The sequence below is a fragment of the Mustela nigripes genome, chromosome 13 (genome assembly GCF_022355385.1).
Source record: "Mustela nigripes isolate SB6536 chromosome 13, MUSNIG.SB6536, whole genome shotgun sequence".
In the NCBI taxonomy this organism is placed as follows: domain Eukaryota; kingdom Metazoa; phylum Chordata; class Mammalia; order Carnivora; family Mustelidae; genus Mustela; species Mustela nigripes.
This window is the reverse complement of record NC_081569.1, coordinates 113,036,399-113,057,872: the sequence shown is the minus strand read 5'-3', so window position 1 is coordinate 113,057,872 and position 21,474 is coordinate 113,036,399. Positions and strand designations below refer to the sequence as shown.

The following is a 21,474-nucleotide window of genomic DNA, read 5'->3' as shown; positions in this document are numbered from 1 at the left end:
CTCTCTCTGTAAAATAAATAAATAAAATCTTTAAAAAAAATAAAATAAAATCTGCCGCCCTCATCCTGGCAATTCATTAAGTGCCACGGTCAGTGGGACTTTCACTGTCTAGTGTGTGTGGACCTCACATGCTGGCCTTCCTTTCTTTTCTTATCTTTTCCCCGTCCTCTCCATTGTAGTGCAACACGTACAACCCATTTAGATGTAGGTTTGGCTTCATTACAGTATGCAGGAATTCTAGGATTCCGAGATAAGGCTGACAAAAATTAGAATTAGCCTTTGGGTTCTGGAGGGCAGAGGCCAAGACTGATACTGTTCTTGTGGCCCTTGAGCTCCTGGCAAGCTTTTTACATAATAGATGCTTCATCCGTGAATGAACGAACAATTGAAAGAATGGAGGCGATGCTCAAGTTTGGGGCTCAGTCTCCTTCTTTTCGGGACAGTGGAGAGCTTTGCAATGAAAACAAGGAAGGGAGAAATTTGAACTGTCCCCGTGACATCAGTGGCAGGCATACCTATGATGACTCACCGTGATGTGGGATGAAAGTATTAGAATCCATTTCATTTTTTTAAAAACCTCTATTTCTGGTGTGTTTTATATAACCTAATGGCATAGTAGTTCTATATTTTACAGAGCAGTTTTTCATATTTTGGGCAGTGTGCTTAAAGACGATTGGTTTGTGGATTCAAAAAAATGTGAAGATTGCTGCTCTACATAACCAGTGTAATAATAACAGTGACGAAGGGATGTGCCAAAATGTACACAGAGGGTTTAGTCCAGCCTAGGGTTTTGCTTTGTTCATCTTTAAAGAAGAAACAGAGAAGCTTGTCTGAAACTTGAAAAAGAAAGTATCAGTTACCCTTTGAAGAAGACAGCTTTGCAAGACATCAACCACTGCTACATCCTACACATCCGGGTGAGGGAGCCCAGGCCCAGAGGAGTTAAGTGACTTGCTCAAAGTAACACAGATGGTTTGTGGCAGAGCTGGCCCTTGAACACAGGTCTCCTCATTCCGAAGGCAGGGGCTTGTTTGCTGTTTAAAAACACCTATTCTCTCATGTCTGTAAAGAGACTTCGGGGTGCCTACAAAGAAATGGCCACAATTATCATATCACTTAGCATGGGACCCTCTCTACTCTGGCAATGGCAGGCAGAAATCCGTGACCAGAAGCTCAGTGAGGCAGCGGTATGATCATCTTGTAGAATTGAGTATGATGTGAGACACCTGGGTGGCTCAGTTGGTCATGATCTCAGGGCTCTGGGATGGAGTCCTGAATCCAGCTCCTTGCTCAGCAGGGAGCTTGCTTCTGCCTCTGCCTGCTGTTCCCCCTGCTTTACTACTCTCTCTCTCTGTCTCTGACAAATAAATAAATGAAATGAAGAAGAGGGAGAAGGAGAAGGAGAAGGAGGAGGAGGAGAAGAAGGAGAAGAAGGAGAAGAAGGAGAAGGAGAAGGAGAAGGAGAAGAAGAAGAAGAAGAAGAACTGAGTATAATGTACTGATCAAGGGCACAGACCCCAAATCAGACTCTCTGGGTTTGAATTCCAGCTAATCACTAGTTAGCTGGCCATCAGCAGCTTATGTAAATGTTCCATGTTTCAGTTTCTTTGTTTCTGAAGCGGAGGTAACAAATGAACCCCACAAAGCTGTTGGGAATTTTCATGCTCAGTACAATGTCTGACACATAATGGATGCTCCTTACTCTTGCTAGAAAAAGGAACACAAAACAGATAACTAATTTCCATAGGGCTATTTAAACCATTGGCTATTTTCTCTCACCACCTAGCAAAACATGACAGATAAGCATGTCTACCTATAAGGTGCCCTGATAGAGGGAGAGCTCACCTGATGCTACTCAGGCGCCCGAGTGCACCAAGAAATCCCCCCCTCCCCCGGCTGATGACTGGGAAACCAAAGCCACACCTGGCCACCCAGACTTCAAAATAGTTAATTAAAGCTTATTATAAAGTTCCCATTACCTTGAGAAATCTAAAGCTATTCCCACCCAAAAGTAATTCCCCTCAAAGAGATCAAAATCCTATTTCTCTAGTTTCACCCCCATTTCCTCTAACCTGTACACCACTCCCTGCGAAATCTCTTGGAACCACAAAATCTTCCTGTCTCTGGCCTGTTTCAGTGGCTCCCCACGCCCCCCCCCAATAAAGAATTCAAAGTGGCCAATATGATGAGAAGCATCTTTCACAACCCACCCCTGCCTATCTTGACAGACGACCTCTTGCCTGCCAGCCACAGCACCCCTCCCACAGGGCTCCTGTGGCAGCTTAGAGTATGCCACACTCTAGCCCTTTACATGGGCTTTTCTCAAGGCCAGGAGCACCTTCCCATCCTCTTTCTTCTCTTGGAATCTGCTATGGATCCTTCAAGATACAGCTCAAGGGTCTCTTCCCTGGAAAGCCTTCCTGGAGAATTCTCATTCCCAAACCAGGACTCCCGCCCGTGTGCCACCCAGCAGTATCCTCCACCCACGGCCATCAGAGCACACTTCGTTTACTGGTCCATCACACTTCCTCCTGACTGCGAGCTTAGGAAAAAGCAGGGACTGTAACTTCTGCTTCTGTACCCTTAGCACCTGCTGAGCACAGGACCCAGTAGATAGTAAGCCCCTCAGAAATATCCATACTGTATATCAGACTCAACGGCTTCCATTACCACACTGCTGTAAATGGGAGAGAGTTCGCCTTCAAAGGCAGAGTTATTGGGCTTCCAGTTCTTTCCCTTCTGACACTTTCCCTGCACTGCCCAATGTATTTATCATGCACACTCAGTGCAGGTACACAGTTAAAGCTGACTGCACTTTGGAGGAATTTTAGAACATATATGATTATGTCCGGTGAGAAAAACCACAATAGTGGTTTCATGCTTCTTTAAGGTAAATACATATCTAAAGCTTTAAGTAGTTCTTTGATTGCTCTCACTTTGCAGCTGTAGGCGCCTCAATCAGTCATCAAGTATTTATTGAGTAACTACTATACCAGGCATTACTGTAGGCTCTGATGATCCAGTAGTGAACAAAAGAGACAAAGGCTCTTATCCTGGGGCAGTTTACCTTCTAATGAACACAAGATAACACAAGCTATTTTCCTTGGTTCCAGGCTGGTCGATTTAGGAGTCAGGAGGATCTTTCTGGTTGGGCCTTGGATTTACCCCTTCAGCTCTAGCAGCCACGTAGTCATTGACCTTTATTTCCTGGGCTCTACCTTTAAAGATTTCAATGACTGATTCTGTCTCTGGCCTATAGCTTTCGTGGGGGTATGTTCTCTTTGTCACTTAACTTAGAAGCAACTTATTTTGCTTCTGGCCTCATTTATCCATATATTGTATTTAAAAACATAAGTTTGTCTCCTTATTCTCAGCCCGCTGGGGTACCATCCATCCTCTATGACTAGAAGTAATACTCTCTTAGCTGCTTGTGTGGGTCTATTAGTTTAGAAACATGGTTAAGAAAATCAATATCAGAACCCAAAAAGACCTCACTGTCTTCTGTTAAAACACAGAAACCCCTCCCCACACACACACTTGCATTTAACCCATAAAACTCAGACCCCCTCCTGAAGTAATTCTGTTCCAGCATATCATAAATGGTGGAAAGGATGTTCCACTGAACATTCTTCTATTACCCAGCTGCCATCTTGGCTTCTCTGGCTTATCTTGTCTTAAGCAGTGTGGTAAATGATGGCCAAGCACAGGATATAGTCTGCACTAATGTGCTGGTCACATGTTCCTGAGTAGGAGATGACTTGTACACAGGCAAGATTAGGCCTCATGTCTCATCAGATAATATTATTTCAAATAGGCTGTAGATTCCAGATAAATAGAAGAGACCTCTCTCATCCCTGAAAAAAAAAAATTCTAGGGTTGACTGTAGATATAAAGAAAATTAAGGAGGAATCAGATGGTTATCTGGGACTGGAAAAACATATTTTCAAATGTTATTGGTTTTTTTTTGTTTTTTGGGTTTTCTTTTTTTTTTCTTTTCTTTTCTTTTTTTTTTTTTTTTGGTGTGTGTGTGTGTGTGTGTGTGTTTAGGCTGTGTATTAGCACAAAGCATAAACAAGCAATAGGTAAGTAATACCAAAAGTTGATCAAGAAGGAAAGGATTCTGAGAATGGATGTGACTGATGGGATTGACAGAGGTACACACACCTCTGGGTTTATAAGCAAACTGCTTAGTTGGACAAAGTTCTTTAACTTGATGTTGGGGTGGGGAAATCTGCCCTTCATCCATAACCTGTTGTAAGAGAAGGGTGCCCCTTATCCATACACTCACTGAAAAGACAGGTGTACTCGCCACATTCATATGACTTCTTGGCCATGGGTGACAGGACCAAAGGACCACTCATCCGCAGAATTACCAGGTGTAAAAAGGTAAACTGGACCAATCAGATCATAAGGTCAAGGGCCAGTGCGTTGGAAACCTGAGGCAGAGATGAGAAAAATGAAGAGAACTACCTGTTTCCAATTCCTGTGTAATCAGGCCATATTTAGTTCCTATTTGCATGTAGCCATGTATCCTTGGGGATACAAGCCATGTATCCTTAAAAATATAAGTTCTTGAGCCAGACTTCTGAGTTGGAATCCTGGCTCTGTCAGTAATTGTGTTGCTTTCTAAGCCTCAGTTTATCTATAAAATAGGATAATGATTACCATCCACCTCAGAGGGTTGCTGTAAGGCTTAAATGCAACAATGGATGCACAAGCCAGACATACAATATGTGGTACATACTGTTAGCTACTGTTATTAAAAGTCCTAACTTTTTGTAAGCAAACTTGACTGGGTTTCTGTTTCTTGCTACCAAAAGGGCCCTGAATAGTCTAGTAACTACACAGTCACAGACCTGAGACAAAGCCTGGTGACCCAATAAAGGCATATGGCTACCATGAGTCCTTCCAACATGCCTAATCTCCAATCTTAAGATAGTCTCCTTGAGAGCTCAGATGGAGATACTTTAATCTTGATATTCTTGGAGCTTTACACAGATAAGAGATTTACTGAAAGAAGGTTCTCCAAGTATGATCCCTAGACCAGCGGTAACAACAACTCCAGAGAATCTGTTAGAAATGCAAATTATCTGGCCCCTCCCACAACTGAATGAAACTCTTAGAGAGGGAGCCCCACAATCTATAGGTTAATACCCACCCCTTCCACCCCCCATCCCCACCCGTGGTTCTGATGAATGCTGAAGTTTGAGAACCACTGGAATAAAGGTTCTGGTGTGGAAACACAACCACTCCATATCCTTGACTAAAGAACAGCCCTTTTCTATCTAGGGAGATCATCCATCTTCTTTGACTGAGCATGTGGCTTTGGAAGGGATGCACATGGAACTGTAAGGGAGGAAAGAAACATTCCTCGCCAGTCAAATAAGCCTCATCAATCATGTTGATCAAGGAAATGACGTGTTGCCAATGGATTATCCTCACATTCTTCTCACAGGGGCTTTGGGAAAAATCATAAACTCCCTAATGTGGCATGCCAGATGTCCACGATCCACTCTGCGTATTTCTCAAGTCTCATCACTTGCATTTCTCTAACATCACCCCTGCGCTCCCAGCCATAGGAATTACTGCAGTTCTTCAAATGACCATGCTTTTCCCATCATATCTTTGATAATGATATATCCTCTATCTAGAATGCCATTCTTCCATCTCTGTATTCTTAGCACTAAGTACAGTTCCTGGTACATACTGAGTGCCCCCATTTCCCTATATGAATGAGTTCATTGTCTCCCTACTTCCAATCTCCCTATCTCTAAACCATCCTACACATCTCATCTAGATAGTACTGAGAGCATATAGTTACGATCATTTCAGCATAAAATCTAAATTCATTCTGGCATTCCAAGTCTGGTCCCAATCTACTTCTAGGTTTATTGTAAGTGACCACCCCAGGCAAATTGGGCTCCTTTGCCCTCTTCCCAGCATATCCTGCATTTTCCTACAGCACAGATTCCATATTTATCGGGTGCTCTCCAGAAACTACAGAACACAAGAGTGATCTAGACAAAGTCCCTGCCTTTGAGGAAATTATATGAAAGCAAAGGAGGCAGATAGTGAATGCACAGACAAATTTATAATATGAGGTCAGGTAGTGATAAGGGCAATGAAGAAAAATAAAGCATGCTTGGGGGTAGAAGAGGATGGGATGGGAGTAGGGGCCCCATCTTAGATAGAGAGGCGAAGGAAGACGCCTCTGAAATGACACTTGAGCAAGACTGAACACAGTGAGGGAGGAGCCCAAGGAGAGATCTGGACAGGAGCTCCAGTCAGTAGGAATAACAAATGGAAAAGCCCAGAGGCAGAAACACTTTGGTGAATTTGAAAAACAGGAGAGTGGGCTTTGAGGCTAGAACAGATGGTGGGGGGAGGAGGACAAAAGATAAGGGCGGGACATGGCCCATTTTGAACTTACTGCCTTAGTTCACAGCATTTCCTGATCACTACTCTTCTTTGCCTGTTGAAATCCTACCTATCCCGCAAGGGCTGTCCCTTACATTTTCCTCCCAGGACCCTTCAGTTTCCCCTCTGCTGAAAGAGATGTGCTCCCTCCTCTTCCTAAATCCTGGAATCTCTGGTGCATACTTTCTCGTCTGAAAGCACCACCCATATTCTACCTAATAATACTCGCCTTTAAACTTTTCTCAATCTACACTGTAAATATCTTGTGGGCAAGGACCATATCTTGCTCATTTCTGGATTTCCTGTAACATTAACATAGTGCATATAGTAGGGGCTCCACAACTCATAAAATCATCGGCTGGAAGGCACTTGAAAGTCTCTTCATCTAGCCAAAAAGTTTTTTTTGGAGGGGCCATAGCTCTAAAACTATGCTAATATATGCAGGAATGCAGCTATTGCATAGGAAATGTCAGTATGACTGAATGAAATGCAGCTTAATCCAACTAGAATTTATTTAGTGGCTTATCAGAAAAATGAGGAAAAGCAAAGCCCTCAGAGAGATCTGAGCCTAGGTCAGAGCTCAGCGGGACTGTCCTTGGGCTAGACCACCTTGCCAGACCTTCTTATAATCCTCCCCAAATCCTAGTAAACATTACAAATGCATTCTGAAAGTTTTTCATGCTACATTACAATGCAAACCAAGTTATTCTCTGGGCACCTCTCCTAGAAACCAGCTATTCATCCCTCCTCTATGATCTCTGACCTAGAGGCCTCTCATATTTGGTACTGAATTCTCTTTGATGATGGTAAACACGGATCTTGTCTCAGAAAATCCTTCCAACTTGAAGCCCTGTGGGATCACACCCCCTCTTGGCATCCCATTCTTGGGCTTTTGGCCCCGTCATCTCCGTAGTTGAGACAATTGACAAAACTGGCTTTGGTGTTCTCGTCCCTTCTGCCTTCATGACACTGAAATGTTAATGGGAACATGTGCAGATCTGGGAAATTAGCCAGCAAATCCTAAGTAGTGAAGAAGTCTGAGGGTAAGAGGAAAATACTTTCAAAACATCTAGTCCAGCCCTCCCACGAACCACCTCAAAGACTGCACCCCAAGAAAACTCTCTCTCATCTCATTTGATCGTAATGTACCTCATGCTTCAAATGTGTCTCTCTTTGGCAGACTACTGCTAGCAAAACAGAGCTCCTGACCAAGAAATACTTCCTGGTGGCTGACTTGAATGTTCCCTTTCTCCTGTTGGTCCCTCTGTCTTGATCCTGTTACGCCCTGGTCTCCCTGCTGGACATGTTCAACAAGTTCCTCTCCCTTTTAAGATTTACAGCTTGTCAGAACTTTGTAGGCTCTGTCCACCCTCTCTCAACTCTAGCTGCCCTGACCTCACATAATAGTAAGTAGACTTTCTTTAGCTAAAAACACAGGGCTTGGGTGCTTTTAATCCTTTTCTATAAATTAGGCCTTCCATGGCATCTGAAGAGTTGCTGGAAGTAAAATACACCCAGCTAAGTGCCATGGATTCTTGAATACTAGGGAGGGTGGAGTATGGGTAGGTGCGTGTCCCTTGTGAATGGAAAGATGTGAGGTTGTGTGTTGGTATATGTCTGTGACTTAGGAATCAGAAATCGAAAGGTCACCAGGACACTTAAACATTTTGATCCAAAACTCCCAAGAGGCAGCTGTAGCCAAATCTAGGAATTTTCAGGAGGGACTCTAACTTCTGTTCCTGGCACCACCACTTCTCACTTATTGTGTGGCCTTTGAGCAGTCCCCTTCTCTCCTTCATGCTTCATTTGCTTGAGGAGGTTTAAGTGATTTGTCATTTTAGGACATTTCAAAAGACTATAAAAATGTTAAGGTCGGCAATGCTGATCATAGTCATTAACATTAACCTCATTGTCACGTGGTGACATTTTATGTTTTCAAAGCAGTAATTAGAGCCAACCTGTACCATACCCCTGAGAGGTGGATTTTTAAAGCTGCCCCACCCATACTCATTTGTACATGGTCCTACCCAAACCGAGGCACATTTTTAGTTTTGAATTGGGCTGTGGAAGGGCCTCGGAGCTAAAGTGTGGAGAGAGCTCTGCTAACTTGACCAACCCACCCCAAAGTCTGTGGTTAATGGATTACAAATTTGGGTAATGCTGGACAATAAATTACAACTATAATAATAAAGCTGAAAGTACACACAATTTAAGCAGAAACACCAGTGTTTTTTATCGGAAATGAAAGAAACCATTGATCATAGCAACTGTCTGAGATTAGCAGGGAGCCACATTTTCAAACATCCTGCAGTAAATCCAGAGCAGATCCAGCTGGAAAGCAAGAGTGGAAATAAAACTTGAAAATTCATACCATGCTTTGAAGTCTGCTTCTTTCACAACCATGAGTCCCTGATTCGCCCCAACCATTCCGAGCTGCTCTTGCTTGTTGAATTTATTTTAGAAGAGACACAAGCCATGCACTGGCATATAATCTTTCAAATGGACTCCAGCTTTTTGCAGGGATGGTTTGTTAAGGAGTATGAATCCCAAAATACTTTCTCTTGCACATGAAATCAGCCATCAATTCAACTGGAACAGAAAGGCTTCTACTACTAAAACTAGAAAGCACTCTTGGTTCTAATGAGTACTGCTTTTTCTCTTGTGTTCTTTCCTTTACCCATCCACGCACTTTCAAGTTTTAGTTTTTGAGTGCTATTATCTATCAAAAACTATTAATGCAGATAAAAGGATACTAACATGCCAGATGCTGGAAATGCCAGGATGGCAGCCTAACAATGTCTTCCTTTCCATGAAGCCATCTGGGGCTCCTGAAACGGGCCACGTCACCACACTGAAGTGACTGCTATCCCATTAAATCATCAGAGGAGAGAAAGCCGATGGTGTGGGTTGAGCAGAGCTTCAATCTTGCACAGGGCCACTGTTACCATACGTCAACCTCACCTACCAACTGTGCTTATGTGGACAGGAGCCCAGCCAGTCCTTCTGCCCAAATCCCAGGTGACTTCAGAACAGGGTATGGAGTCGTAGGCCAGCTGGACTGTTAGATCCTTTCTCTACTGATCGTTGTGGGGAACAGAGATACTCCCTAGGAGAGAGATCCAGTCATCCTTAGTATTTTTGATGACTACCAGGAAGAATTGGCAAGGGCATCTAAGAAACATGTCCTTGGCCACAGAACAGTCACAGTAACCTAGTCAATAATCAGTCACTCAACTTTGTAATAATCTAGTTGCCTGAGTTTCTGTCAACAAAACAAAAAACTAAAGAAGAAAATACTTTGATTCACAGTGCCTGGTCAAGAACAATGTAGATTCTAAAACCAGAAATCTGGATTTCTGCCCTTAGGTTCACAGGGCAGTGAATTTTGGTCAGTTTGCATAAGTCTTGAAGGTTCCATTCTCCCCCACTGAATGAAATAATGTTTGTGAGAGGCAGGCTGAAAACTCACAAGCACACTGCACCTAAGGGAAGTTATTTCAGTTAAATAGAAAAAATTCAATTTGCCCTCATTCTTTCTCTGGGCACAAAACTACAGGGCAGGAATGATGTGGAGAAAGTCCTTGGCCTCTGGGGTCCACTCTTCTCTTCTTTGGCTCTCCTACCTGGGAGTTGGATAACCCAACAGAGGAATGAAACTCCAATGAAGGGAATCATACCATGGACCCAAGCAGTGAACATGGTCTACATCATCCAAGCAACAACCCAACTGTAAGCTTAATAAGGGAGTGGGGGGGGACCCAAAAAACTAGCAACACAAAAACAAAGAACTCTCAACTTTACAGACACTGGGAGGGCAACAGCTGGTCAGCCGAGATTAAAGGAGCGTGAGAGAGCACCTCCCCATCTCCTGACTTCTCCTCCCCCATAGAGGTTCCTGCAGCCAGCCAGGGCTCGGCTTTTACAGCTCTGTGAAGATGACCTTGTTCCAGCTAAGATAGGGGCTCTTTTGATCTCAGCAGGGGGATGCTCTGGGCCTGCAGCTGGCAGATATTAATAGTACAGGATCTGCTGGGGTGGAAGAGATCTCTCCGCTGGGCCAGGTCACTTATATTCCCGGCTCTGCATCAGAGCAGAAGGGACTTCATCTCCCTGAATTGGCCCCTGCTGGGTATTTCCCTTAGGTCAACTCAGATCATTTTATTGTTGGCTGCTCTTGGCTGCTTGTTCTCACCCCACAACTGTTTTCAAGGGAGCACTGTTGAAGCCATGCCCTCTGCTCTACGGCTGAACTCTATTACACGACAGGGTGGACCTGGAGCTCACCTCTCCCGTGTTTCTCACTCTCACTGGTTTGCGCATTCGTCTTCTTGTGTACACGTCCATGCGGGAGACAGCAGAGAGCGCGAGAGACAGACCGACGAGACCAGAATGGTTTGCAGAGTAAGGAGATGGTAATGTGGGGGGAGGAGGCTCTTCTAGGGATGCTGAAGTATCAGTGCTAAGATTCCTGTAGACCCTTTCTATCAGGCGTAGTCTAGGAAATACAAGGCCATTCTGCCCACTCCATAAGTCAGAATTTTAAGACCCCGTCAACAAGTGAATGCTCCTGATCTTCAGATGGGAGAGCTAGAAAAGACTTCGGCAATTTTGTATTTCCATCTTGAGGCCCAAAGGTCACAGGGCTAATAACACAAAAGCAAAGTTGGTACAATGGATCCCGGAAACAACAAAGTAACTGATACCTATTAACCACAGTGGTATTAACAACCATTGCAATGTATTTGGATAGGTATAAATGCTTTAAGAAAATTGTCCATTTTAGTTCACTGGTAAGGAACTTCATTATAGACTTCAGGAAAAATATTTCTATAGCCTCTTTACCTGCTCAGCTATGCAAAGGAAAGATCTAGAAAAATCAATTGTTTCCATTCTCCCTAGGATTTCATAATTTTAAAAAGTTGTCTAAAGATGAGCTGGTAAGTCTCCCCTTGTCATGAGAACACCTTTACCATTTTCTGGAAGCGGTCACACAGAGCCCCCAATTACCTCTGTATCTGTCCTGTTCCCTTTCTTTGCTTGAGATAAACCAGGAAGCCAAGACAAAGCAAAATGCTGCTACTTTTTGGTTTTTAAATAAGGAAACAAGATATTTTTTTCCTCCTCAAACCTGAATAAATGTGTGTGTGAAATAATTACAACAATTTTTTTTAAAGGTTTTATTTATTTATTTGACAGAGAGACATCACAAGTAGGCAGAGAGGCAGGCAGAGAGAGAGAGAGGAGGAAGAAGCAGGCTCCCTGCTGAGCAGAGAGCCCGATGCGGGACTCGATCCCAGGACCCTGAGATCATGACCCGAGCCGAAGGCAGTGGCTTAACCCACTGAGCCACCCAGGCGCCCTAATTACAACAATTTTTAATGAGGTGCTTTATGTGAATCTCATGGTTCCTATTTACATGGTACCCATTTAGCATTTATTTACTGCCTATTACGTGCCTAGAGCTTAGCTAGTCACTCAGGATACAAAAAGAATCCAAGATAGCCCATGCGCTTAAAAAATCTGCCAATCTAGTCAGGAAACCATGAAAAGCTAAATTAATTTTCCTGAACCTTTTCTCTATAAAGCAGAGCAGGTAGAAGGACCACAGAGGAGGAAGAGGGAGCCAGACCAGTGCAGACTGGAACAAACAAGGAGGTTTTGTGGGAAGAGGTGGTCTTTAAATAAACTTTGACTGAGTCGGAGGATTTGGGAAGAGAGGAAGCGGTAGAAGTAAAAAAGGGAAATGCTATTCTAGATAGGACAAGCTGTCCCTGCAGTGGCTAGGGGCAGGAATGGGGAGGGGCAGGCACAAAGTCAGCGTGCTTGATGTGGGAGCTTCCTGGAAGGCACTGGCAAGAACCAAGGGGAATGGGAAGGACAGGGCAGACTGTGAGAGTGAGGAAGCACCACATCTAGTGGTGTTTGGGAAACTAATCCACACAAAAGAAAAGAAAGCGAAAACACAAAAATCCTGATTTTTAGCACGTGCAGATTCCCATGGTGTAAATACTTCTACCCTGGCTGATTTCAGGCTGACAAACCACAAATTCCTGATTATTTTAAAATTGAGTCTAGCCCATTCTCAGAAAATGGGCAGATACAGTTTCCAGACTTCTGGGTAGGAAAGTGACATGTACAATTAAGCCAGATTAGGAGAGTTTCATTTGTAGTGGCAGAATGGAGATGGTAGAGGCTGGAGTTGGGAGGGCCATTTTGGAAGTCATAGAAATAATCCAACTGTGAGTTGAATAAGTCAGCTGATCACAATACAAATCACAAAGAAGAGGTACCTGGCTGGCTCTGTTGGTGGAGCAGGCCACTCTTGATCTCAGAGTCATGAGTTCAAGCCCTACACTGGGCACGGAGCCTATTTTTAAAAAATTTATATTATCCATAGACTTTTTTTTTTTTTAATTATAAAGAAGAGGGGGCAGAGGAAGAATACATTTGGAAAGAAGAACCAAGAAGACTAGAGGAGAGGAATTCAGGGAGGGAGGAAGAGTAAATGATTTGGGTTTTTAGTCCAGGTGATGATAGGGAGGGATCATATAACACTAAATGTGGAAATAGGGGACACAGAGCATTTTACAGTTTTTATAAATAAGTAGTTTCTCACTCTGAAAAACACCCCCCAAGAAGCAGGGCTGTGGCCCTTCCAATTTTTGAGTCCACAGACTGCAGCCAATCCACGGAAGACCACCTGGGCGGTCAGGAGCCTTACAAGCCTACAAAATGCCATCTGCTCCCTCATGGACGCTTCTCAGAAAATGGAAGTGCAGAGGGTTCTGTCACAGCTATACACGTGTATCCAACCCACAGCCAGCAGAACTTAGAAATGTCACATAAGAACTTTCATCAATAAAGCTAGAAACCACCCACTGGCTCAGTGGTGTAATTCCCCTAGCTCTGTAAACCATAGCCAGCCTGACCTTTGCTAGCATGGGAGGGTGGAGAAAATTTTGCTGATTTACCAACGTAGAGAGTTTCCCTTAACCCTTCTGTAACACTGGTCAGGAACGTCACATCTCCAGCACATGACAATGGTGTACATTTTTAGCCAGTCTAAAAGCACTCAGCCCAGACAAAAGGCTGAACTCCTATGCGAACACCAGTAAAGCAACCTGTGAGCATCTCTCAAAAATCAAGTCACTTAGCAGTTGTCCTTACACTAAGGACCCAAAGTCAACGTATGGAGGTGTGACAGTCTTCAAGGTGGAGGTTACGGATGTCTGTGAGGGTGACGCACTCCGATGAAAAAGGAAGCTGGCCTATAGAGACAAGGCATGAGCCTCTCCAAATGCAGGGAATCAGATGCCGGAGAAGTTGGCTAAGCCTGAATCACCAGGCTCCGGCTGGGTTCACTGGCGAGGGCCCCTCAGCCCAGTCTCCCAGTGGCACAGGGGGCAGAAAGGCAGCGAGGAGAGGCGGTGGGGCTATACGTCAGTGTCAAGTTTCTGCCCCTCTAGGACAGATCCCTTACCTTCAGACAGGGACAAATCATCAGCTGGAGACACCAGGTCTGCCTGAGAAGCTAGAGCTCCGCTTAGATGTGTAGTAATTTGATTCGTCAAGATAACCTGTGAACAGACAGGGAGAAGGTGGGGGAAGGGAGAAGAAAGAGACCAAATTAATTATTAGAGCTCTCGAAAGAACAGACTGTGGTTCAGGGAGGACTGATAAGCACAGGTAGGAAAACCCCAGTTCTGACTTTCATCAGTTTCATCTGCGGGGCAAAATATCTGGCAAAACCTACAGGTCATTCAAAACACAGAAAAGAGGAAACAGGCTTCTTTTGGAACTTAAACCACTAATTGGTTCCTTCTAAGTGCTGAGTAAATTGGGTCTGAGAGGTGTTAGCTAAATAATGGAAGGCTAACCAGAGAATTAAGATGCATCTGAACGTATTTGATCAAGCTTCAATTATTAGGATTATGTCCACAGCCTAAGATATTGCTAGTGCTAAATAAAACCAGAAATAATCTGAAACTGGGATGCCTGTGGCTTCTTCCATATTAACTCCAAGTCAGAGTTCTATTTCCAAATTGGTGAAAGTGTAATAAGATTCATCTGTAAAGGAACAACGCTCTTCTTAAAGATTCGTTGAACTCCAACAAAAACATTCCAATCTCATTATGCATTTAAAACACAAATTAATATAATCCTACCTATTCAAAATATGGTTCATAACACCGAAAATTCCTATGATTCACTGCCACACTGTGATATCTGATTCAGTCAAGAAACTATTCTTTCCTTTAAAAATCTTCGTATAAAATTTACTATATTGTTTAGAAGCCTGAAGGAAGAATAAAATACAGATTCTCTCCTGGAACATTATACCGACTAACACCACAATTGTTTCCCAAAGTTTGATGGGGCTTCCCATCATGCAGAAAAACTGTGGGCATCTTGGTCACTCGGAGGAAACGTCCCTTCTGAAAACAGTACTAGGCACTTGGTATCTGGAATAAGCATCTAGTTGGACCATCTTGTTCTGTCCCAGGGGTCAGCTATGGTTTTGCTGCCCCCGAATTTGAAGAGAAATGGAAACGATCTCTCTTCTTCATTGTCCAGCTTTTCAGCCACACCTCTGTCATTGTCTCTTGAACAAACCAGGGACACGTTATAAATCCTCTACCAATGGCAGCTTAATTGGGGGCTGAGAGGGGAGCATGATGGCAAGGTCAGGCAAAGAAATGAAGTATTCTATTAGCAAAGACAACCTTTGCAAGGTCCGTGTGTGTGACCGAGGCTTATGAGTGTCCAGCTGCTCTGAAGCGACAGTCAGACCCTGCAGCGTTCTGCCAAGTACACACTCATCTCCTCTGCATCCTTCTGCTTCCCTGCTTTTCCTCTGGACTGGTAAGAATCACACACGAGGTGCCTGCATTACAATGGCTTTACAGAGTGGAATAACAGCCTGCTCTTCCAAGAACAAATGTGCATTTGTAGGAGTATGAATACAAATTATGTTCATTTCTCTCTTTATAATATAGGGTGTGGGCTTTGGAGTTGTATTAAACTGGGCTCAAATCTTGACTCTGACACCATGCACGCTGGGAAAGTCACTTCAACGTTTGAGTTAAGTAGCTTTATTTGTTCACAGGTAAAATCTACCCATCTTACAGAACTGTTACAAGAATTAAGTGAGATAAACAATGTGAGGCATTTAACATAATGTCCAGCACGTAGTATATAATCAATAAATGGGAGCCATGTTATTGGTGTTGTTTTCTTCAGAAACGATGCTATATAAGTTAAATATCTATTTAATATATAGTAAATGTCATGTGCTTCAGAGAATTAGATCTAACAGGAGAACTCTAAACCACAATTTTCTACACTAGGATACACTTTAGGATCTGATCACTCCTCCCAATCTTAGCCCTTCTTTTTTTAAAAGATTTTATTTATTTATTTGACAGACAGAGATCACAAGTAGGCAGAGAGGCAAGGCAGAGAGAGGAAGGGAAGCAGGCTCCCTGCTGAGCAGACAGCCCAATGCGGGTTCAATCCCAGGACACTGGGATCATGACCTGAGCCGAAGGCAGAGGCTTTAACCCACTGAGCCACCTAGGCGCCCCAACCCTTCTTAAGTTTTATTCAATGATCTCAGTAAAAAAAAAGCAATCATTTAAAGGTAGGTCCATAAGGTACTGGTATTACTCTGAAAATACTATTTATTTATTTATTATGAAATACTATTTATTTATTTATGCTTTATTTACCCAACTACAAAACAATGTACCCGTTTGTCCTAGTTTTTAAAAATGTGAAGCTTCTGAGAGATTAAAATAGGAAAGCTCTACTTTTTTAGAGGATTCTTCTGTAAGATGGCTTGGTAAAAATGAATGAACTTTAATGATATGGCAATAATAATACAAAAAAAAAATGTACTGAATACCTCCCATGCAAGGCCTGTCACAATATTCACAGGGGGAAATAAAGAGTAAGGGCTCTGTATGTCTTCTCTAGAAACTTGTAAGTTAAGAGATGAGCCACCTACTCATCTCTTAATTCAGGTCATTTTCCCCCTCGATTTTAATATTTCACTGGTCCTTCATGGAAACCTGCCCTGAGATGGTTTTATTATACAGAACTAATAAAGGCAAAACTCAAACCAAACTCCAGATGTCCCTCAGAAGGTACTCAGCCCTATTTCCACATCCAACGAAAGACGAGGTAGAGAAGAAGACATTTCACTTTCCAAGGGCAAAAGTGGTTTTGCTAATAATCCTTTCCTTTTGCATTACGCACCCAAAAGCCAAATCACTGAAGGACACATAGGAACCAAACTCAGGGCTTTGCTAATCACACCATTGTACTAAATTGTTGTGGTTTTCTAAATCCGTGTTCAGCAAAATGATAGAATGGAAACATTTTCAAGTAGCATCGCTGACAAATAACCCCAGCTTGGGCAGAAGTGTATAGATGGGTTGTCCCCTGGAGACCGGAAAACTACACCCTTAAAATAACCTATAAAATACTATTACATGTTATAAACAGAGTCTTAACACTACCTGTTTCTGAAAATTTGTTCCGACTGACACTTCAAAAGGGCTTCCTTGCCACTTTACTCCACTGGATAGATCAGGGCTTCTGATGCTTGACACTCTATTTGTGGGCGAGAAGTCTGCACAGTAGTTAGGGTAAGGGCTTGGGAGTCAGACAGACCGGAGTTAAGATCTTGGGCTCCAGCACTTTCTAGCTGTATGACATTGGGCAAGTCCCATACCTCTCTGGCATGGTAATGCTGAACTCACAGGGTTTCATGCCACTAGATAATGCTTATAAGATCCCTAGCATTAGGGCCTGACCAGTGGTAAATGCCAAAATGTTACTACTTGTCACTGTCTTTAGCTATCCTTTGCTGTCTGATACCTTCCTTTTTAGGTAGAGAACACGCCTGATTCCCTTTTCTATGTCATATAGCCCACTGCTGACAAAGAACAAACAGTGATGTGTTCAAAAAGCCATGACAATTTAAATGAAATTACATCAACTATTTTTGCCATTTCTCTGAAAGTATGGCTTATTGAAAATACACCACCACCCTCCCAGCCCTACCCTCATGAACTACAGATCAAAGGCCAGAATGGGACTCTTGGGCTAAGGGGAAGATATGCTGGGTTTTTGTTTGTTTGTTTGTTTTAATGGTCATGATCACATCTGAAGTCTAGCTTCAAGTTTATTCTTCAGGAAGGAGAATACCATCTGCCTACTGGGAAGAGGAGGCTTTGTAAATAGGATAAAGTAACTATTGTCTCCACTCAACTCTGTATGTAGACAGACCACTCATTCCCAGGGCTTCTCCATACTGCCCTCTGGGTTGCAGGAAGCTTTGGGTACACTTGGCTTGTAAATGGCCCTCTCATCATGCCACAGAGGCTTGAGTCTCATTTATAGTGCTCCTCTCCCAAGGCAACACTGGGGTGAGACTTCTGTCTCTAAAGACCATGTCCCTGGGTTCCAAGTTTTCTCTGGCATTATCTGATTTCTCTAAGTGCACCTACTCAGTCCTTCTATGTACAACGTCTATGCTCAGTTTAAGGGTACAATAAAGCTCTTTTAAAAAGAAGAAACTTTAGGGTACATATTCATAAATAACCCAGTAAGTCCTGCTTTCACGGTGAACAGGACTTAGAGGAAAAAATGTGGAGAGACAGGAAATAGTTAAGGATCAGGTAAACTAATAAGGCAGATGGGTATGGAGGAGTATCATTGTGGTCAGAAGACAGGGTCTTATGGATGAAAAAACCTAACTAACACACAAACAGAAATATGACTCATTTACATTAAGTATTAAAAACAAACAGCTTAAGAGAGCAAATAACTGGAGATAAGAAGGTAGGAGCAGAATAAACTGATCAGAGCCATCAGCCCCAAGGTTCAGGCAGTTGGGGAGGTACAGTCCAGTGGACAATTGGCCTGCCTCTCCATGAGTCTCTGTGTCCAGTGCACACCGCTTGCCTTCAGTGGACCCATCCTTCCTTGGCTATGCTATGACCAGGCTCTACCTATGCTGTACCCACGCCCCATATCCTACTCACACTTCCTGGTCCAGAATATATTCTACCTTAGGGGCCACTTTATGTCTGGTCCAATCTACCCTCCAGTGAAGTATTAGAAGTATTTCTGCTGGGGCCTCCAGGAGCAGCTCATGGGAATACTGGAAAATGAGGCACAGAAGAGAAGGTGGGACAGCCCTGAAGAAATCAGGGTGGAGAACTGTCAGATCTAAAGGCACAGCCTTTGGCAGAAGAAGCTCCTTTTTATTGGACTCTTGGAAGGTGGCAGAGAAGAAGGACTTCATGGTAAGCCTGGGACAGAATAGGTTGGAATAGAGTATCTGGCCCTCTTTGGTCAGCAAAAGAAATATTCATGGTCAGCAAATCTGTAACTCAATATTTACAAGTCGTATTTTTTTTAAGGACCTAAATATATGGCACATGCCCTCATTCAACTTTCTGTTGGGGCAAGTGAGAGGCAAAATCTGCAAGGCTCACTTTCCACCAGGTGAACTGGAGTTACCTGCCTGAGGCCAGCAGCTCAGATAAGACGAGAGATGCACAGGCTTCCCTGCCCGTCCTTTCTCCTAAGGCAGCAGTGGGCAGAGGAGAGGAGAGAGGAGCTCCCAGCTCAGACCTCAGGATGGGTGACTTCTTCAGGCCTGCATGTCCCGGTCTAGAGAATCTGATCTATAGATTTCTTTGTTCATTATTTTTAATGTCTAGAAATGAGAAGATTATCGAAGTGCTGCATTGTAACAAACCCGATCTTGTGGCAAGAGAAGATTATCGAAGTGCTGCATTGTAACAAGCCCGATCTTGTGACAAGCCCAATGCTACAAAATAACCATAATACAAGTCAGTAAGTAGGGGCAGCTTCTACAAAAGAGCCAAGCGTTTGAGGTGGTCTGAGTCGAACTTTGCCTATCATTTTGGCGGTGTTCAATGGCCCTGGATGCATGTGGCACGTCATTTCCAAGGCCCACAGAAGGCCTAGGATCTAAAGCTCTTCATGGAACTCATGTCTCTGTACAAGAGTTTAGGGGGGAGGCTGGGCTAGAGGAATCGGGAGGCCCCTCCAGGTCATTTCTATGCCCATAAAAACACCCACTTCCTCCTCCCACCCACTCTCTGTCAGAAACCTGCTACAATCTAACACAGAGAATCAGACAAGTTCTAAAATAGCTTTAATTGGGCCTGTAGCACTAGGTGCCTCGGTGGTCCTGACCCTCCCGGTTACTCAGGAAAACAGGCAGAGAAAGGGCATCGCCCACGCGATGGAGAGAAGGGCTGGGGGATGACTCCGCTCAAACTGCCTGCCCGAAGCCCAGTGGAGCACTCTCAAAATGACAGGCTCTGCTTTTCATAGGTTCTGAAGTCATAGTTCATTTTTCCTTCTTTTTGTACTAAAAATGGTCTATCTTTCGAAGGTATGCTTTTTTAAACTGTTATTCTTGGTATCTAAAATGATCCTAATTGCCAGATAAGTGGGCGATCGAGCCTTTCTATCTAAACATAGGCCTTGGTTTGGATAAGTCAGAAATTCTGGGTTTTAATCCTGGCTCTGTTAAGGGTTGCTGAATGTCCTGCTTATAAGAAGACAGAGGCCGGAATTTTCCTGTGAGAAATTGTTAAGGTTCATTGAGTCCTTTCATCACCGAGGCTTGAGAGAAAGGCCCTGGAGTGGTTTTCACCATACTCTCCTCTTGATTCCCAACCATGACGGTGTCTGCCCCAACCCATTCTGCTGTACAGGAGCTGGGAGTGACAGGGAAAGGAGGAGGGCCCCTCTCCTCCCCAAGAAAGTGGGGGAGCGCACGAGGGGTGGGGATGGCAGCTCCGGGTGCAGTACAGGAACGGGGGAGTGCCCAAGAGAGGCCTAGAGGCCCACACTCACAGACACATGCCTCTTCCCTGACTCTCCCCATCCCAACCCTTTCCTGACACTTCCAGCTTTGAAAAGAGATATCCAGTATTTGTTGTGAAATAAAGTCAGACCAAATATTTTGGCGTTTGAGCGTCACAGTTCTGGTTTTACTATTCACTGGCTTAATTTTGCCAAGGTCTGGAAAATTATAAATCATTCCATTATGAAAAAATAATCATTCTTCTTTAGTGTCAGCCCAGAGAATATCAACTGTCGGTTCTAAAAGAAAGAACTGATAAGGTTTTAGTATTCCAGCCTGCTTGAAGGTCTGTAGGACAATTGTTTTCTGGGAAAATCTGAAAGGCCATGGGGGATTTTCCTTTCAAAATATTTGTGGTAAAAGGACCAAACTTCAATTTGGCCTGAAGAAAACACTGTTGTGGGAGTCAGGCATCCTGCCTCGTATTTCTGGCTCTGTCACTAGTCTGCTGTGCAATTCTGGAAAATGCTCCTAACTTCTCTGAATCTAAAAAGTGTTGATTCCATTAAAGACATAAAGAAAATGAGACTATTACGGCTATAAATGTAGCAGGCTGCTATGAAAAATGTTACACATTTCAATTTGCATCGTGATGAGTGTTATACTTAAAATTTCATCTCATCATTGAGTCTCATCATCCCTACCCTCGAGAAATCCATTTTACACAAAACCAATTGGCAGTAGTAGAGGAAGAGAGAAGGAAAAGAAAAGAACAAAGACCACAACTTCAAATAATTTGGTATTTATTGTGAGAATACTTTCAAAGCTTGATAAAAATTCACATCTCTTACTATGAATCCGGGGAGAAAAAATCTCTCTAGGAGGTCTCACTGTGGAAATTCACAGGCGATGCTCAAGAGACACTGCTTAGGAGGACAGTCCCTAGAGTAGGAGAGTCCTGATAGAAGACACAGGCTCAGGATGAGGCCACAGAGATGGAGGAAGAGAAGTGAGTCTCCACAGCTTCGCACAAACACACACTCAGTCGCACAGAGACTGATGACACTGCTGCTTCTATGTCAGCCGTTATCTAGACCACTGAGTTCAGAGGCAGCGAACGCAAGTAAAACCACGTCTGCCATTTGGTCAAAATAAAGATATAAGAAAACTGCAGCATGGTAGGGTGGCTTTCTCTTTGGCCC

General features: G+C 43.5%; 1 protein-coding gene across 2 annotated transcripts in view; it reads right to left on the bottom strand.

Moving 5' to 3' along the window:
- Positions 1-21,474, bottom strand: part of RAD51B (RAD51 paralog B) — a 683,675-nt gene that overhangs the window by 254,328 nt on the left and 407,873 nt on the right. For both annotated transcript variants that reach the window (XM_059373463.1, XM_059373464.1), the window contains exon 8: positions 13,898-13,994. In XM_059373463.1, coding sequence (XP_059229446.1) covers positions 13,898-13,994 — 97 coding nt within the window. The remainder of the gene's footprint in view (positions 1-13,897; positions 13,995-21,474) is intronic.